General features: G+C 43.1%; 1 protein-coding gene across 1 annotated transcript in view; it reads left to right on the forward strand.

Moving 5' to 3' along the window:
- LOC126162750 (ATP-binding cassette sub-family C member 4-like) overlaps positions 1-20,104 on the forward strand; it is a 229,314-nt gene that overhangs the window by 170,383 nt on the left and 38,827 nt on the right. Inside the window, exons 16-19 of the mRNA XM_049919432.1 lie at positions 4,803-5,109; positions 7,275-7,425; positions 7,520-7,626; positions 18,144-18,267. Coding sequence (XP_049775389.1) covers positions 4,803-5,109; positions 7,275-7,425; positions 7,520-7,626; positions 18,144-18,267 — 689 coding nt within the window. The remainder of the gene's footprint in view (positions 1-4,802; positions 5,110-7,274; positions 7,426-7,519; positions 7,627-18,143; positions 18,268-20,104) is intronic.

The raw sequence follows: 20,104 nt of genomic DNA on the forward strand, positions 1-20,104 counted from the left end.
ATATGGAATCGGTGGGCTCAGGAGGGTAATACGGAACGCCGTGCTGGATCCCAACAGCCTCGTATCACTAGCAGTCGAGATGACAGGCATCTTATCCGCATCGCTGTAACGGATCGTTTAGCCACGTCTCGATCCCTGAGTCAACAGATGGGGACGTTTGCAAGACAACAACCATCTGCACGAACAGTTCGACGACGTTTGCAGCAGCATGGACTATCAGCTCGGAGACCATGGCTGCGGTTACCCTTGACGCTGCATCACAGACAGGAGCGCCTGCGATGGTGTACTCAACGACGAACCTGGGTGCACGAATGGCAAAACGTCATTTTTCAGATGAATCCAGGTTCTGTTTGCAGCATCATGATGGTCACATCCGTGTTTGGCGACATCGCGGTGAACGCACATTGGAAACGTGTATTCGTCATCGCCATACTGGCGTATCACCCCAGCGTGATGGTATGGAGTGCCACTGGTTACACGTCTCGGTTACCTCTTGCTCGCATTGACGGCACTTTGAACAGTGGACGTTACATTTCAGATGTGTTACGACCCGTGACTCTACCCTTCATTCGATCCCTGCAAAACCCTACATTTCAGCAGGATAATGCACGAACGCATGTTGCAGTTCCTGTACTGGCCTTTCTGGATACAAAAAATGTTCGACTGCTGCCCTGGCCAGCACATTCTCCAGATATCTCACCAACTGAAAACGTCTGGTCAATGGTGGCCGAGCAATTGGCTCATCACAATACGCCAGTCACTACTCTTGATGAGCTGTGGTATCGTGTTGAAGCTGCATGGGCAGCTGTACCTGTACACGCCATCCAAGGTCTGTTTGACTCAATGCCCAGGCGTATCAAGGCCGTTATTACGGCCAGAGGTGATTGTTCTGGGTACTTATTTCTCAGGATCTATGCACCCAATTTGCGTGAAAATGTAATCACATGTCAGTTCTAGTATAATATAATTGTCCAATGAATACCCGTTTATCATCTGCATTTCTTCTTGGTGTAGCAATTTTAATGGCCAGTAGTGTACTTCTGATAATGAGCGTAGACGTGGTACTGAATCAAATGCTTTTCGGATATCGAGAAATTCAGCATCTTCCCGACTACTTTGATCTGATCCATGATTTTCTGAACGTCATGTGGAAAAAGAGGGTCACATGATCAACGGTTTCGAAGTCCTTGCTGGTCTCCAAGGAATAGTTCCTTGTGTATGAGGTACCTCATTACGTTTGCGCTCAGAACATGTTCTAGAATTCTCGAACAAATGGATATCAAAGATATTGGACCATGGTGTATGTCTCCGTTTCAGTAAAACTTCCTACACAGTGTTGCTGCCAAACCTAACTGGCAGTAGTTGCGACTCATTAACCGCGTCGCCAAATGATACTATGCTTCTATACCTCGTGGTGTGCACAACTTTGCATTTATCTATGTTGAGAACTAGTTGCCAGCTGATGTTTTGTCAGGATCTAAGTGAATATTAACGAATTTTTAACGGATAGAATTGCCTTTAAGGACTGCATCATCTCGGAATAGCTCGAGATTGAAACTATCAGCTAAATCATTATTGCATAAGATCAGCAGCAACAGTCCTGTTACATTCATGTGAGATAAAATACGTTAATGTATCTTCATCTCAATGTGTGCGGTTCCTGCCCTTGTTTTCAACCAGAAATCTCGTCCTGTACGATTTTCTAGCCAGAAACACGTAATGTTGACCATTTTGCTTCCCAATACTTTAGCCCCATGTGCACACTTCAGTGCGTAATGAGAGCTCATGATGAGACTCAAAAAATACTAACTACATTCGTAATACAATATCTACAAATACGTCATATTCACCATTAATCGGACGTATTCATACAAATACGTCACTCTGCCTTCTCACAATTTAGTTTAACTGGAGGCTTAAAGAAGACTGCCTCTTACTAGACTACCAAGTTAAAAATTGTTGTCAATCAAGAGTGAAAAATACCAAACACTTCAGTTTTGAAATTCAAGATTTGCCCGAGGAAGAGCAGAATTGTACTCAAATAAGGGGAAGGGTATGTTTAAATGTAGCACTTAGATTCCAGGAGTAGAGATCGGTTAGTTTGTGTAATCGTCGTATTTGTTCTGTGGCTTTAACAGAGTTAAATATTCTCAGCTTTAAAGTGTTTTTTCCTGAATTTGTTTGCCACCTGCTGTTGTTCCCTACGGCGATAACATTCTCGTAGTTATTTTCGTATCGTCACACAATGGGACGCGGGAATTTCCTGAGCAAGGAGGTCCCTTTGTGCTCTCTTCAGACCAGGGGCTGACGGGCAGCTGACACCCTGTGCCACCACCTATTGTGTTCCCCTGGTCCCTGTATCCACCCGGTGCTACAAAAGCCCTGTAGAAAGAGCATACCTAGCCCTTCATGTGGGCTATTCCGTTTTATACAAGGTTGTTGCCGTAGATGAGTTAAACTAAACGACGAAGTTAAGTCTCATCAGGACTGCAAGAAGTCTATTTCTATTCCATATCAGTTAACGATCGCTCCCTCTTTATATTGTTGGCCATAAGTGATTTCACCACCGATCGAAATTGAAGCTGCTTGAGAGACTATGCAGGACGCAGTATCATGTGTGGGCATAAATTTGTAATGGAATCTTCATATCGACCGTTGTATCCCAGATATAACCGAAACTAATCAGAGAATCTCAGCACGCTAGTACATACGTTCCACTATCATATTGTCATCATTGAAGGACAGCTTAGTCATCCAACAGTTGGACGAGGAAATCAGTTTTGTCAGTGTGGGCGTGATAAGCCATCCTGCGAAGCAATATTAAATGCCTTCTTTGAAAATTACGTAGAACTGCTTTCAGATTGCATTGGACAAGAGGTCTATTTTGAACTATGGGGGATAAAGACCACTCATGCAATTTTTAATCAAAACGACGGTGTTTTTCGGAGTGGCAACAACGTATCCGTTTTTATTGAGGTTTTCGGTCCACAAATTTACTTTGGAGTTCATGTCTTGTTTGCAAACAAACAATATTACATTTTAAAAGTATCTTTAGATACTACTGATATTATTCTCTATATTGCAGGCTGTGACAATGTCTAGCAGAAGTGATAACAATAGTAGTGTTGAACTACCTTCAGGTTGTATCGTACAAATCAATTTTGTTTGTACCGTACAAAAGACACGATAAGTATTTAAAAAATTAAATTCCGTTTCTAACGGGCAAATATGGAGAAAGTACTACATAAATGGGATGAAAACAGCGTGAAGCAAGTCGTAGGAAAATTCTGACCTCTTGAAATAACTGGGGAAGCGAATGAGAAATATTCAGTTCCGATGAGTGTGTTAAGTGATAGACGAAAAGCTTCGCATGAAAATAAAAAAGTAGCCGTGAAACTTTAAGAAATATTTGTTTCAGAGAACTTTCAGTGGTGAACACGAAACAATATTATACGATCAGTGAAACGTTCGAAGGAGACCGGATTTAGTGACACAAATGTGTTCTCTGAGATTTTTGCCTGTATAAAGTGTCTTTATTACACATCTGATAAATGAAAGATAAAAGGTTAAACAGGCACTTTGATGTAGGCTTATTATGTCATAACCTTTAACTTAAACAGTATGTTACGAAGTTTTGAGTTTCGTAATCGTATTAAGTATGTATCGTAGCATTTGTAGGGTGGAGAATGTTCCAGTGCATACTTCTGAAAAACTGTAGTTTCGGAAAAGGTTGAGTGTCCGATGCACCCCAATCTTCCTCTGCTCTCACATAAAAAATTACTCAAATATGCTCTAGACATTAACATTTTCATCTGGGACGCATTGTCCCAGAAATAACTTCAAAATAGCTCCAGCCTCCACGTTCTGAACAACGTTTCTGAGAGGTATACTAATGGGGGAAGACAAGTACCTTTACTCCATATCCCTCCCCTAACGTACCGAATTGTACCGCCTGTGTCCCCCATTACTAGCTGGCCTGGTATGTGGGTGACATTAAGAGGGTTCAGTAAAGGGTCTATCCCGAGCAGCTCGTTCTACTCTCAGAAAAGAAATAACTCTTTCACGCGTCCGCCCGTCTTCTAACAGCGCGTTACAGGTAACCTGTCCGCTGCCAGTAGCTGAGTGGTCAGCGCGACAGACTGTCAATCCTCAGGGCCCGGGTTCGATTCCCGGCTGCGTCGGAGATTTTCTCCGCTCAGGAACTGGGTGTTGTGTTGTCCTAATCATCGTCATTTCATCCCCATCGACGCGCAAGTCGCCGAAGTGGCGTCAAATCGAAAGACTTGCACCAGGCGAGCTGTCTACCCGACAGGAGGCCCTCGTCACAGGCCATTATTATTATACAGGTGACCTGATTTGGTGGGCACGACGAAGTCCGACGAGGCATCCAGACGGCCGGACATACGTCTAATTTTCTGAGTAGGCTCTTGGTTTGTGTTGAGAGAACACACCTGCGCAAGGTCAGTTCTCCAGTAGACTTGGGCGGCAGTGCGAATTTGGATCGAGGAGTGAGACGTGCCAGCCTAATCCATTCAGTTGTGTGAATATCTGTGCCAAGATAACTTAGTGGCTAACGCACCTGCCTTATAAGCAGGAGACCCGGGTTCGATTCCCGGTCTTGCTCCAAATTTTCACCTGTTGCTTCAGTCTATATTCATAAAATACTGACACTTTAGTTAAGGTTACTACCCTCGTAAGTTAAAAGCCTTTATTGTAGCACAATGATAAAGTCTTGCACGAGCCGCCACTGGAGTTGGCATAGGATGTGGGGCAGTGAATGGAGAGCGTGTGGTGTGCCTCAGGACGGCGGCGGAGGAGCAGCGGAGCCTGGGCCACGGGGAGGAGGTGCCGTCGAGCACTTGGTTCGTGTCGGCGTACGGCGCCATCGTGGCGTTCGTCATCCTGCTGAGCACGGCGCGAGCGCTGGGCTTCGCCGCCATGTGCATGCGCGCCTCTCGCCGCCTGCACAACTGGATGTTCGAGCGCGTGCTGCGGTCCCCCATCCGCTTCTTCGACACCAACCCCGCCGGCCGCATCCTGAACCGCTTCTCCAAGGACATCGGCGCCATCGACGAGCTGCTGCCTTTTCCAACGCTTGACATGATACAGGTCAGTCCCATCGCCTCTGGATAGGGGCATAACGACATCGCTGATACGTCAAAGAATCGATATCTGAAATACCGATTGGTGTTGGGAGAAAGTAATCTACGAGGATAATCCCAAAAGTAAGGTCTCCTATTTTTTTATAAGTGCATAGGCCTGTTTTTCTACAGTGGTTTCCATCAGTTTACAGCTTGAATATTTAGCTATTTTTCAACATAATCACCATTTCTATAGATGCATTTTTGTAGACAGTGTGGCAGTTTTAGTATGGCCATGTCATACCAGCTCACCGCCATGCTGTTCGGGAAGTTATGAACCTCTTCCTTCACATCGTCGTCGGAGCTGAATCGCTTTCTGGCCAAATGTTCTTTTAACCTATGGAACAGGTGATAGTCACTGGGCGCCAAGCCAGGACTATAGGGTGGATGGGTGATTATGTTCCACTGAAACTGTTGCAGGAGAGCAACGGTTTGCCGAGCGATGTGTGGGCGAGCGTTCTCATGGAGAATGTGTACGCCCTTGCTCAACATTCCTCTTCTCCGCTTCTGAATTGCCCGTTTGAGTTTTTTCAGAGTCTCACAGTATCTGTCAGCTTTGTGTTCCCAGCGATTCAGCTCCGACGACGAGGTGAAAGGAAAGGTTCATAACTTTCTGAACAGCATGGCGGGGAGCTGGCATGACACGGGCATACAAAAACTGCCACAGCGTCTACAAAAATGCATCGACAGAAATGGTGATTATGTCGAAAAACAGCTAGATGTTCAAGCTTTAAACTGATGTAAACCATTGTAGAAATAAACAGGCCTATGTACTTATAAAAAATTGACCTTACTTTTGGGATTACCCTCTTGTATACTACTGTACAGGAAATAGGAGCAATAGTGAAAATTAGAAATGCTTATGATTTTGATTTTGTGCTCACATTTGTTAGTTCAAAACAAAGAAAAGTCTTCATTTTTTCTTCTATTCTAAATAATGCTTTTCTCTTTAAAAAGTTGCAATAATGGCAGGCATCTATAGCAGAAAATTCATCTAAAGTTGCATCTTGTTTGTGGTTAGTATGTTAGTACGGTTATATTAGTCTTTTACTGCTTAACATCTGTATTTCATTTTATATTCAACTTGGTTCATCTAAACATATCAGAGTCTTGAAACATCACCCTCTTCCCTTTAATCCCTTAACTTCTTAAGACAAACTTAAAAATACAGGGAAAAGCAATCAAATAGATTGCGATACTGTCGATATCAGCACCTAATTCATTGTTTACCCTCTATTACAGTCAACAAAAGAACAAAACGAATTGCAAAATGGTTTAGGCAAGATATCTGATTGGTGAGAAAAGTGGCTGCGTGGTGAGGTCCTCCATATGAGTACAAAAAAAAACACGTTAAATTTCGGTTACACGATAAATCACATTTAAAGACTGTCGATCCAAGTAAGTATCTTGCGATTACGGTTACGAACAACTTCGCTTGGAACAGCCACATAGAAAATTTTGCTAGGGAAGGTGGACCAAAGAAGGCATTCTGTTATCCGAACACATAGAGGCTATAATAGTTTTACTGGGGAGACTTCTTACACAATGCTTGTACGTCCTCTTTTGGGGTATTGGTGTACAATACGAGCTGCTCCTCAGATGGGATTGACGGAGTACATTGATGGGTTCAGAGAAGGGCGGCTCGTTTTGTACAATTCCGGTTTAGTGAGTCACGAATATGATAAGCGAAATAAGGTGGTAATCATTAAAATAATGGGGTTTTAGTTGTGTTGAGTGTGTTTTGCGAAGTTTCAATCGCCAACTTTCTTCTCTGACTGAAAATTACTTGGACTGCCACCTACATAGGGAGAAATCACCTCCGTAATAAAATAAATCAGAGCTCGTACGGAAAGATTTAGGTTTTAGTTTATCGCACGTGCTATTCGAGAATGGAACGGTCGAGAAATAGTCGGAAAGTGTTTCTATGGGCCCTCTGCAAAGCAGTTCATTGTGAATTGTAGAGTGATTGCGCAGATGTAGGTATTCAGGTATTGACATAATTTTGGGTGTTGATGTCGGTGCCAGCCAAATATGTCGAATCTGGTATTGGCGCGTTCTTACATTTGTCATATTCTAACCAATAATTCTCACTGCGTTTTGTATAACGGTACATTTCATTTCTTTGTGTTGCAGATATTCCTCTGTATGTTTGGAATCATCATCCTGGTGCTCATCTCTCAGTACATTGTGATAGTTCCTTTGGCAGTTGTGTCCGTTTTCTTCATATGGCTGTCTGTGATGTTCATATCTACAGGACGGAACGTGAAGCAGTTGGAAGGAATACGTGAGTGTTCTGCGGTATCTTGCCGTGTAATGATGTGCTTCGATTAACGACGACGGCTGCAAATAACAGAAAGTTAATTGTGATGTTTCTGCAGGACGAAGCCCGGTGTTCTCGCATCTGTCCGACACGCTGAACGGCCTAGCGACAGTGCGCTCTGCAAGAGTCCAGGAGATGGTCAAGCACGAGTTCGACGCTCACCAGGTGAGAAACAGTACCTCTCGTCACACTTTACACAGGCAGTTGGCACTGCCCTACAACGATATTCATCAGAGTTCAGAAAACAGCAGGAACTTCAAAATATTTATTTTGACGACACAGGTTGCATTACGCGAATAGGGGTTCGATCATCTGCGTCGCATCCAGATAGCGTATAAAGTGTGTCACCCGACCTGGGTACACGCAAACCCCTCTACGGCCCTGAGTGTTCAGCAGTCGTCACGCGAAACATGGAACACAGACGCCATACAGTTACTCACTCACTCGTTTATACGTTAACACGAGATCAGACTACTGTAAATTTATCATATTAGCGGTTCTGTCAATTTTAGGTGCTATCCATAAACAAACAGTATCCTGGGAGGGAGTACTAACTACCCGAAGAAACAAATTACCATAATGACATTACATAAAATAAACCCAGATTCTGATTTTGTTCGTTAAAAAATTGCACGGAAAAGCGAGAACATTGACAACTTGGATCCACCTTTCAACTGCACCCAAATTTAAATTTTTTTAAGAACGAGCTTTCGGGAGGATTAAATGCAATTACTGGTCGGCAGCTGAAACATCGATATAAATGTACAAATCATGTTGGGAATACATTTCGCAGAACAAGAACGTACTATCGAATATACAAAATAAAAACATTGGGAACCATCAGAAAAGCGAATATTGTACAAGAATTCCACTGGAAGACAGTAAAAGCTTGGACAGTAAAAGCTTGGACAGTAAAAGCTTGGACAGTAAAAGCTTGGACAGTAAAAGCTTGGACAGTAAAAGCTTGGACAGTAAAAGCTTGGACAGTAAAAGCTTGGACAGTAAAAGCTTGGACAGTAAAAGCTTGGACAGTAAAAGCTTGGACAGTAAAAGCTTGGACAGTAAAAGCTTGGACAGTAAAAGCTTGGACAGTAAAAGCTTGGACAGTAAAAGCTTGGACAGTAAAAGCTTGGACAGTAAAAGCTTGGACAGTAAAAGCTTGGACAGTAAAAGCTTGGACAGTAAAAGCTTGGACAGTAAAAGCTTGGACAGTAAAAGCTTGGACAGTAAAAGCTTGGACAGTAAAAGCTTGGACAGTAAAAGCTTGGACAGTAAAAGCTTGGACAGTAAAAGCTTGGACAGTAAAAGCTTGGACAGTAAAAGCTTGGACAGTAAAAGCTTGGACAGTAAAAGCTTGGACAGTAAAAGCTTGGACAGTAAAAGCTTGGACAGTAAAAGCTTGGACAGTAAAAGCTTGGACAGTAAAAGCTTGGACAGTAAAAGCTTGGACAGTAAAAGCTTTTTCTTTCGATTACACTCTACGTAGATGATATTACTGTAAACTGAGGAGGGAGGGGAGAGAGAGAGAGAGAGAGAGAGAGAGACAAACAAACAACGCGACGGATATTGAAAACGAATGCTTAGCACGGTGAAGTGTTGGCTGCCTACCATTTTAGGAATGCATCCATTAATCAAAGATATGGAGCCAAATTGTTTTTCTTTCTTCAAGCGTTACTCAGAATATATTGTACAAAGGAAGTCCGTTGAGTTCATTGTCGAGGGAATCCTGTTTTCTGTATTCAAATATCAACATACAATGGAGTTCGTAATTATTTCTCCACAGCTTGACGGTAATAACCAAATATAACTGCTTTGCTCTTAATCAGTATCAGAAGATCGGTGTCGACTGTTTGAAGGACATTTCATTTCGAGACACACATTTAGAACTGTTACAAGCGAGCGCAAGAAATGTGCACAAACCTATTTCGAAACTCAGAAGATGCAGCATAATTGGAGTGTTAGATACAGTAAAAGACAGCATTGACGTAGTTTAATGTACCATTAAGTAGGTTGTACAAAATGTTTCGCAATTATAGATACAAACAAAAGGAGCGAGTAGAAGGTAATGAAATAAGTAAATAACAGGTCCGGAAACCAATGGTTTCGCCGATACGAACGTATACGTAACAGCAGTAATGCCATTGTTAATGTCTAACGCACTAGTTCTTACAGTAAACAAAAAAAATGGTTCAAATGGCTCTGAGCACTATGGGACTTAACTTCTGAGGACATCAGTCCCATAGAACTTAGAACTACTTAAACCTAACTAACCTAAGGACATCACACACATCCATGCCCGAGGCAGGATTCGAACCTGCGACCATAGCGGTCACGCGGTTCCAGACTGTAGCGCCTAGAACCGCACGGCCACTCCGGCCGGCCCACAGTAAACAGAAATAGCAGTGTACATGTGTAGCATTTGAAGCGGTTGCCACTGCTCTACACCGATTTTCATGCGAAGAAATGGGTGATATCCAATTTACCTACAGGCATGGTAATGGCATTTCACGCGAGGCAGCAGGATTTAATGATGAAATGTATCGACAGAGGAGACAGCCAGACAGCAGTGTGTTAACTAGGTTCCATTAGCTCCTGCACGACACTGGTTCATTAAAAACTAAAATGGAACACGCAGGTGAGTCAAGAATAGTGTCGACAACACGAATGAAGGGGCGTGTATTAACAAGTGGATGCAATGCCGGGCACGAATACCACGAGGATTCTTGCAGCAGAATGCGTTTAGCCGTTCACCATATGACAGACATTCCAATCCATCCATACGCAATGATTCAGTTCCTCATGCGCTTGTTACTTAAAGACGACGCATGCTTTACCGGAGACGGTATTGTGAACGCACACAACCCACTCGTTTTGGCTTAAGAGAACCCACGTTCTACCACTGAGCGGAGAATTTCCATTAACACATGAGCAGGTGTCACTGAGCAGTTAATATACACACACATTTCCTACCTCAGCGACGTACAATTCTTGTTCCTTCATCTCCTGCAACAGGTAATACCCTATTTGGATGATGCTTGTGGTGAAAGGAAATGAAAGTCATTCCTACATCGTGGTGCACCAAGAGATGTTAATGTTGCTGTTCGAGAATACAAGCAACAATCTTCGATAAGGTTATCTGTCGTGTTTCGCTAATACCGTCGCCTCCCAGGTCCTCTGACTTCAGCTTGTTTAATTTTTTGGTGTGGTGATATTTAAAAGCTTTGGTGTATTGCAGTCATACTGCTAGTGTCGATGAACTCAGAGAACGCATTATAGATGATTGGTAATGCTTTCAGAACACGCCTGGGATTTTTGAACGTGGATGGTTGTCAATGAGCATGCATGCCGAAGGCTGCCTTCACATGAGCAGTGGCCTTGCGGGACATTTGTTGTTGTAATGTATTTGTGCTAGTTTGTAGTCTCGATCCTCGAGGACTGTGTGTTCTACTCAGTCGTAATACGTCAAAACGGAGAAACCATTGATTTCAGGACCTGGGTTAATTACTACTTTTGCATGAGTCATTGTTCTCTACCGACTCCTTTTGTTTATATCTGTAATAGTCACACACCCTGTACACTCAGATAAAATATTACCACCCCCTGCTTAACGGCGTGCTGTTCCACCTTAGCAAAGCAGTACAGCAGCGATTCTTTGTGACATGGATTCGACGAGTCCTCCGTAGGTTTCCGTCAAGTTACGGGCCAGCTGCTTCTCGACTAGGAGCTGCCGCCGGTAGCATCTCCGATGTGTTCCATCGGACATGAATCAGTCGAATTTGGTGACGAACATCAATCTGAATTCTCAAAGATACTCCTCAAACCACTGTAGCAAGAGTCTGACTTTATTACACCAACAGTTATCCTGCTGGAAGATGCCGTCGCCGTTGGAGAATGCATGTAATCCGCAACAGTGTTAAAGTAATACACAGATATTATCTGGCCTTGTGTTGCTACTGCAGGTCCCACGAAAATACAGCTGAATGATATCCATGGTGTAATTCTGACTGCACCAGTGGGGCAATAAGTTTCGAACAACCTTTCGCTTGGTTATTAAGGAAGGAACGTGATTCATCTAATCAGACGATATATTTGCATTGGTCCACAGTCAAGTCTCGATGCTCATTGCAATCATAACTAACGATATCTTTGGGTTAACATGGGAACACGTAGGGGTTGTCTGCTGCAGAGCCCCAGTTACATCAGTGTCCTCCGTAAAACTTAGGCCTGCCCCAGCAATACACTGTGCCGTCGTATGCCACATTTCGCCACCGATCCTGCTTCACAGAGAGGGTAAGCCTCCAACCTCCCACGTTGTGTGATGCGTTGATGTCCAATCCCCTGTCGGTTACTCGTGGTCCTTCAGCAACTTCCCTTGGATTCTCCCAACAGTTGTGTTCTCCCCCAGTTGCACGCGAACATTGACCCCCCCCCCCCCCCCCCATATGTTTCCGACATGATCGTTCCCAGGGACCAGGCCATAACAATCTGCCCTTCGCAATGAAACCTTCGATGATTTCTTACCGGATATTTTATTTTCTGACGAAGATGGAAAGAGAGAATAGTTTTCAGAAACATCGCGCTCACTCTGCGATCTTATGCAGCAAAAAAGCGAAGATTTTATTGTATTGGCAGGCTGATAGCGCTTTCATCGTTTCATCGGCATCTCTAGACATACTTCCCATTCGTCTCTGCTACGCTAGTACATGAGCATTTCAATTACCGCGCCATGTGCCTGCAACGCCATCAAGGGGCATACAGTCCGCTGGGGCAGTGATCATAGTGCTTTGCCACGTCAGTGACAGTATTGCTCCAACAAATTAAACTACTCGCAGCCTTTAGTTCCAGTTTACGTTTTTGGGAGGCTTCTCCTCGTTGTCAGGCAAATGCCGAAACTGGAAATGGCCTCCCAAATTTTCCACAGTGGAAAGAAAGTTACTTGCTTTACAGATACATGAGTTTTGGCCGAAAGGGCTGTGTTCTATGATCGCCCCATCCTTCATGGGTAGTGAGTGAGAAGTTTTAAAAGAGTAATCGAGGTCATAAGTTCAATTTTCATTTACCTACCCTGCTTAAACTTAAGTTTCACTCCCATATAATGCCTCTGAAGACGTAATGCATCGGAATCCAATTGCTGAAATATTTACGTGCATGATCGATAAAAATGAATACATAAAAATTAATTAACGTTTATTGATAATCTGTATTATCGATGTCTAAACTATCAGTTTAATAAGCCACAGATGCAAAATACTAACACGAATTCTTTACAGACGAATGGAAAAACTAGTAGAAGCCGACCTCGAGGAAGATCAGTTTGGATTCCGTAGAAATACTGGAACACGTGAGGCAATACTGACCTTACGACTTATCTTAGAAGAAAGATTAAGGAAAGTCAAACCTACGTTTCTAGCATTTGTAGACTTAAAGAAAGCTTTTGACAATGTTGACTGGAATACTCTCTTTCAAACTCTAAAGGTGGCTGGGGTAAACTACAGGGAGCGAAAAGCTATTTACAATTTTTACAGAAACCAGATGGCAGTTATAAGAGTCGAGGGACATGAAAGGGAAGCAGTGGTTGGGAAGGGAGTAAGACAGGGTTGTAGCCTCTCCCCGATGCTATTCAATCTGTATATTGAGCAAGCAGTAAAGGAAACAAAAGAAAAATTCGGAGTAGGTATTAAAATCCATGGAGAAGAAATTAAAACTTTGAGGTTCGCCGATGACATTGTAATTCTGTCAGAGACAGCAAAGGACCTGGAAGAGCAGTTTAACGGAATGGACAGTGTCTTGAAAGGAGGATATAAGATGAACATCAACAAAAGCAAAACGAGGATAATGGAATGTAGTCGAATTAAGTCCGGTGATGTTGAGGGTATTAGATTAGGAAATGAGACACTTAAAGTAGTAAAGGAGTTTTGCTATTTGGGGAGCAAAATAACTGATGATGGTCGAAGTAGAGAGGATATAAAATGTAGACTGGCAATGGCAAGGAAAGCGTTTCTGAAGAAGAGAAATTTGTTAACATCGAGTATAGATTTAAGTGTCAGGAAGTCATTTCTGAAAGTATTTGTATGGAATGTTGCCATGTATGGAAGTGAAACATGGCCGGTAAATAGTTTGGACAAGAAGAGAAGAGAAGCTTTCGAAATGTGGTGTTACAGAAGAATGCTGAAGATTAGATGGGTAGATCACATAACTAATGAAGTATTGAATAGGATTGGGGAGAAGAGAAGTTTGTGGCACAACTTGACCAGAAGAAGGGATCGGTTGGTAGGACATGTTCTCAGGCAGCAAGGGATCACCAATTTAGTATTGGAGGGCAGCGTGGAGGGTAAAAATCGTAGGGGGAGACCAAGAGATGAATACACTAAGCAGATTCAGAAGGATGTAGGTTGCAGTAGGTACTGGGAGATGAAGCTTGCACAGGATAGAGTAGCATGGAGAGCTGCATCAAACCAGTCTCAGGACTGAAGACGACGACAACAACAACAACAACAAGAAGTCTGCGTGGATAAACAAAATGCTAACCGCATCGATGGTTATTGATACTGCTGACCAACTTTAGCCAGTTCGGCAATCCGAATATCTTGCGTAATTGTTAAACCAGGCCTGAAGTATTTTAGTCTTCTGAATTCAGTACACCCCGCTTTTATTGGTTGACATTAAAAAAAGCAGTTACGTTATTTAGTTGAAATTCCTGCTCTTAAGCTTTATAAAATCAAAAATAAATTTCTAGTGTGGGAATACATTTTTTTTTACACACGGTCTCACCACAAAGATTTTTCTGCACCATAAAAAAGCAACCTAAGCTTTATAGATCGTAAATTTTCATTTACTTTCTCTCGCTGTTAATTTCGAGCGCATCTTTAATTTTACTGATCCAGTATCAATAATATGTTACCTCCCAAGAACATCAAAGTGTTCACCCAGCCACCACATAGTGTTAATTGTGTGAGCACAGCAGCCATATCAGAAACTGTACATGATAGGTAATTAGTGGCCATAGATGTCTTCGTGAATGTACTTCGCAGACGGCACGGAAGTTAGGGTTTCGGCCACAGGACAGTAGGATCCTTCTAGGCGATTGTAGCACGAAGTTAACGATGGAAGCAGAATTTCGCTGAAACTGTACTTTGAGAGATTCTAAGAATCCAGCACGCTCCTTTAATGCAGTAATAAATATCGACTACCACGTCATGTAATTTAGAGAAATACCGACACTGTCCTTTAACTCTCAACCACAAAGTAATGGTTGCTGCAGATATTTGCTAATATACCCACGGATATTTTCATCTGTGTAGACTTCCACATACAAAGCAATTAAGGCTGCAGGTACACCTGCCCCATCCATCGATAAAAACGTTTTCATACTAGTTTATCACTCCCCCTCTGGTCACTTCGTCTGTCGCAGTTCCCTGTGCTTACATATGGAGAATGCGGCCGTGTGGAATAACCACTTTCCTGAACGCAGATCTGACGGATTTTCTTAGCGTTGATGGTCTGGCACTTTTGTCATGGCTACCTGCAGGACAAAGGAGAAAAGAATGGGCATTTCGGGACCGTCTCAGGGTCTGCAGGTAGACGGTCCGCACTCGCGCACACGTGCGCGCGCCCATTTCCAACCACCGTCACACACACACACACACACACACACACACACACACACACTCAATTTCATATCCGTACCCTATCGTATGAACCAGAATTTCCAATTGTTCAATTATTATTAGTTTTATCATTACTACATGAGATGTAGGACGGAGGCTGTAATATTGTCCTTTCATTAGTTTTCAAATGTGGGCTACCGATATTTTTTGACGAAGACCCTCTGCAATGGACAACGTCCTGGTTGTTACATCTGCCACTGTGCTTCGTTGCGTATTTCTGGGCTACTTCCGCGGTGACTAAACCTGCAAATAATTGTTCTTGTCTTTCTATTTTCTGTATTCCATCACTCCACCTTGATGAGAATGCTAAAGAACTAGTCGAAGGAACATTGTACAGAATTCTTTCGTCTGTGAAGTAAAATTCCTTGCGGTGCTTCCAATAAAAGTAAATTATCACGTGCTTTGGCTGCGGCTACATTTATTCATCGGTCGGAAAAGAAACAGGTTCTTTGAGTATGTAGCTCATGTCAATAACTGATTGCTATTCGCGCAGTCAAACATCATCCAATCTTTCCGTCTATTTACGCGCGTTACATCATGTTTTATGCACACTCCAAGAAAATGAAAAAAGACACACGGGAAGGAATTAGCAGAACACGACGGAAACAGGTAATGTGATAAACATGTACAGACGAACAAATGACTATAATTTCAGAAAAATTGCATAATTTATTAAAGAGAGAGAGATCCACAAATTTAGCAAGTCAGTAACACATCGGTCCACCTCTGGCCCTTATGCAAGCAGTTAAACTTGGCTTTGATAGTTGTTGGATGACTTACTGAGGGATATTGTTCAAATTCTGTCCAGCTGGCGCTTTAGATCGTCAAAAACCAGAGATATTTTTTTTTGTCCATCCTTTTAGCAGGAGATCTCTGGGACGACGGCTTTTTAATAGCGTGACAAGTAGATAAAAATACCTACAGCCGTCCTGATTGTATTTTATTTTGTCGCTACCAGTTTCAACGCTTCAGTGCGTCATCGTCAGGCTGTTTTTGAATCGATACAGGTTGATATGATCCCCCATGCAGACCACATCCGTTGCCAGCATTACTGGATGCGCAGATGAATTCAACACTCCAACAATCAACTGAGTTGGCAGTTGATTGGAGTGCTGACACATTATCTGCTGGCAACAGATGTGGTATGAATGGGGATCATATCAACCTGTATCGCACCAAAAACAGCCTGAAGATGACGCACTGAAGTGTTGAAACTAGTAGCGACAAAATAAAATAAAATCATAAGGACAGCCGTAGGTGGCGTTATTTACTTGTCACGAAAATCCAGAGATGGTTGGGCCCTGCCCATAATGGTCCAAACGTTCTCAGCTGGGGAGAGATCCAGCAGCCTCGCTGACAAAGGCAGGGAATACAAGCAGTAGAAACACCCGCCGTGTGCTTGCGGGAATTATCTTGCTAATACGTAAGCCTAGGATGGCTCGCTATGAAGGGCAACGAAACGGGACATAGAACATCGTCGACGTACTGCTTTCCTGTATGTGTGCCACGGAAGACAGCCAAGGGGGGTCATACGAAATCACACCTCAGAGCATGTCTCCTGGTTGGCAGGCCATAGGGTTAGGGACAGTCAGATCCAGTATGTCCCCAGACTGTAATCTCATTGACTGGAGTATAATTGTCTTCAGAGATGAGTCCCTCTTCGCATTGAGCCCTGACGACCAGCGAAGACGAGTCTGGAGGCGCCTCGGACAGTGGTGGAATACCAACATGACTGTCGTCCGCCATACAGCCCGACAAACAGGATGCATTTCTGTTCATACTGGGACCACTTTCGCTGTCAGCCGCGGCACCCATCTATGGCACAGCGGTACGCCGCGGTATTCCTTGCTTCGTTTTGTTGCCCTTCATGGCAAGTCATCCGGGCATAAATTTCAGCAAGATAAAGCCCGCACACTTGGAGTTTGTACTGCTTGTCTCTGTGCTTGCCTCACCCTACCTTGGCTAGCAAGGTCGCTGGATCTCTCCCCAGTTGAGAACATTCAGATCATTATGGGCAGGGCCCTCCAACCAGCTCAGGATTTTGATGATCTAACGCGCCAATTGGACTAAATTTGGCACTATACCCTCAGGAGAGGCACCTAACAACTCTTATCAATACAAAGCTGAATAGCTGCTTGCGTGAGAGTCAGAGGTCGACAAACTCGTTATTGGCCTTCTCAATCTGTGAAGCTCTTCCTCTTGAATAAATGTTTTTTCCTGAAATTGTAGTCCTTTGTTTACCTGTACATGTATATCACCGACTTCCGTCCCATTCGAATAATTTCTTCGAAGTGTGTCGTTCCCTTGTGTCTTGTGTTACTGTATTTAGTCAGATGTCAATCACTGAAGTGGGCATCAATCACCTGCAGGTCGGTCTTTATTTCATATTAACCGTCTTAATGTTGTTGCCCTCCTGTGCGCCAGTACGTCGTCAGCGGACAGACTCGTAGCAGACGCTGTCAGCCAGCTCATTTGTATAGATTTATTATCGGTCTTCTGGAAGTCTAAAAACATGGCACCGCCTGGAGATGCGCTATCTACATCCTTCTGGATCTCAAGAACGAAAAGAGAAAACAGGATTTCACACTGCAGAAAACATATTCATTCCCATACAGGAATTGTACTATCTACTGAGAAAGGCTATATATATATATATATATAAACTTCGTTAAGAAACGTTTTATAACAAAGTGGTAATAATGTATACCCTTTCTTTTTCCTTTAATTGTATGGAACATTAACTGCTGCTAAGGCACAACAAAAGCTATAGTAACAGTTGCAGTTGACTTGATCCAAGTGTCAGGAATTGAGTGTGTTTCATGAATTTGTACAGCTGGTGGCAAACGTAGAATACTTCAAATGCAATAGTACAGCATCGTGTTTTGTGCCCAAGAGTCTAGAGCTTTTTCTAAAAACACTACCAACCTGTTTCTTATTAATTTCCACCAGAAAACTTTACATATTTTTTTAATTAGTTTTCAGAGATTTCACATAATTTTCTGCTATTTCTTCCAGGACAGACACACGTCAGCGTGGTTCCTGTACGTGTGCTCTGGAACTGCACTGGGACTGTGGCTGGATTTACTCAGCGTCGTTTACGTCACTCTTGTCACGTTCAGCTTCCTTGTCATTAATTCTGGTAAGTAACGGCTAGCAGCAAACCTCCGAATATCTGTACTCGATTTTATTGTAGCTTTGTCAGCAAGTGTTAAGTTTGTCGCATTGTGTTCAAACCGTTCAAAGCACAGGCAGCAAAAGAATTGTACAGAATTATTCTACTCAGAGGCGACATTTCATTATCTGACGCGCCTGGTACAACAACAGAAATATTTTGTTTAAAAGGAATGTAGTTCACAGTAAAAGGTAATAACATAAGGGGGCCTTGAGATGAGAGCATGCTACTGAAACGCATCACCTCACACTTTAGTTGGAAATAGTGACTGAGTTACAAATCGTGTGACGTTTTGTATCGATAAGCTATTCGAAAATCTCGTATTTCTGAAATTATCGTTCATATCACTGACAATTACCTAATCAAGAATTTGTAAATTTAGTTTTTCCAGTCTTCTTTTCTACTCACGAAATCAGCAGTACCACTGTGCAAAATTTCTGCATTTTTCTGAGATAAACTGGCAACAAATGCGGTTACTGTGGGAGGTGAGTTAACTGTTGTCGGAGGAAACTCATGTATGTCACATATTCTGCATTCTGTTACGGAGAAGCATTGTCGAAAGTAGAAAATCAACAAGAAATGGCAGGAGCCATTAGAGCAGGGGTTGTTTACAGGAGGGAAGTAGTTAATGGCCTCCTTAAACAGCTCCCGTGCTAGCCACAATTTTTCCAGTCGTTTCACATAGAATGTTTTTAACTATTTTGCGTAAGGCGGTGCGTAACGAAGTCACTTCATTAATCAAACTAATGTGCTCCGTTTTCGAAGAGTGAATGAAACTGAAATCAGCATTCATTAAGAACGTAGCAGGCTGCTCCGTGATTAACTATTTTTCCCTTTAGGGATGCAGCGCAGGTTTACTTCCGTAGGGAAGACGGATGAATGATCAAACATGTTACTAGGTACGAAACTTCCGGACCGAGAATCGAACTCGGGACCTTTGCTTTTCGCGGGCAAGTGCTCTACCAATTGAGCTAAACGAGAACGACTCACTACCCGTCCTCACAGCAGTCTCCGCAATATTCTTTCGTCTAGAATTGGTAGTCCCGCAAGTTTTGCAGAATAACTTATGTAAAGTCTGGAAGGTAGGAGATGATGTACTGGCGATTGTAAGACTGTGAGAACGAGTCGTGAGTTGTCCTTGGGTAGCTCAGCTGAAAGAGCACTTACCAGCAAAAGGCAAAGACGAAGAGTTTGAGTCACGATCCGACACACAGTTTTAATCTGCCACGAAGCTGCCTATCAACGCACATGCCTCTGCAGAGGGGAAAATTGATTCTGGACGTTACTAGGTAGGTGTTACAATTTAGGTACACTGGACAAAAAATCAGTTATCATCACGCTAAAACGGTGTAACACCACCTCCATCTTTCATAACGGCCTCTGTTCGGCGAGGAAGTGCGTCCACGAGCTTTTTAGGTTCGCCTCACCCAGCTGAAGCTCCTCATAGATGGTAGCCCGTAGAGCTGCCAAATTGCAGAGACGTTGATTGTCACGATTCACGCGTTGTTTCAAAAAATTCCTGCCGTTTTCTATACGATGATTTCGTGAGCCAGTCGAGACGCCTGATAGCTCCCCGAACCAAGAACGAATGCGTGCAGACCTGTGAACAGGGCTGTTGTACGCCTATAAGACGGAAGTGTCTACAGCATATTCTTAATAAAGATACGGTAGAAAGTGGAATATTTGATTGCTGTGAGTGTTGAAATACCATGGTCCACACAGCCAACTAGCACGTACACACTACTTCACTGTCTGGAATTACGTCAGCAGTAGAAAATCATCTCCGCAGTTCTCCACAACTACT

The sequence above is a fragment of the Schistocerca cancellata genome, chromosome 2 (genome assembly GCF_023864275.1).
Source record: "Schistocerca cancellata isolate TAMUIC-IGC-003103 chromosome 2, iqSchCanc2.1, whole genome shotgun sequence".
In the NCBI taxonomy this organism is placed as follows: domain Eukaryota; kingdom Metazoa; phylum Arthropoda; class Insecta; order Orthoptera; family Acrididae; genus Schistocerca; species Schistocerca cancellata.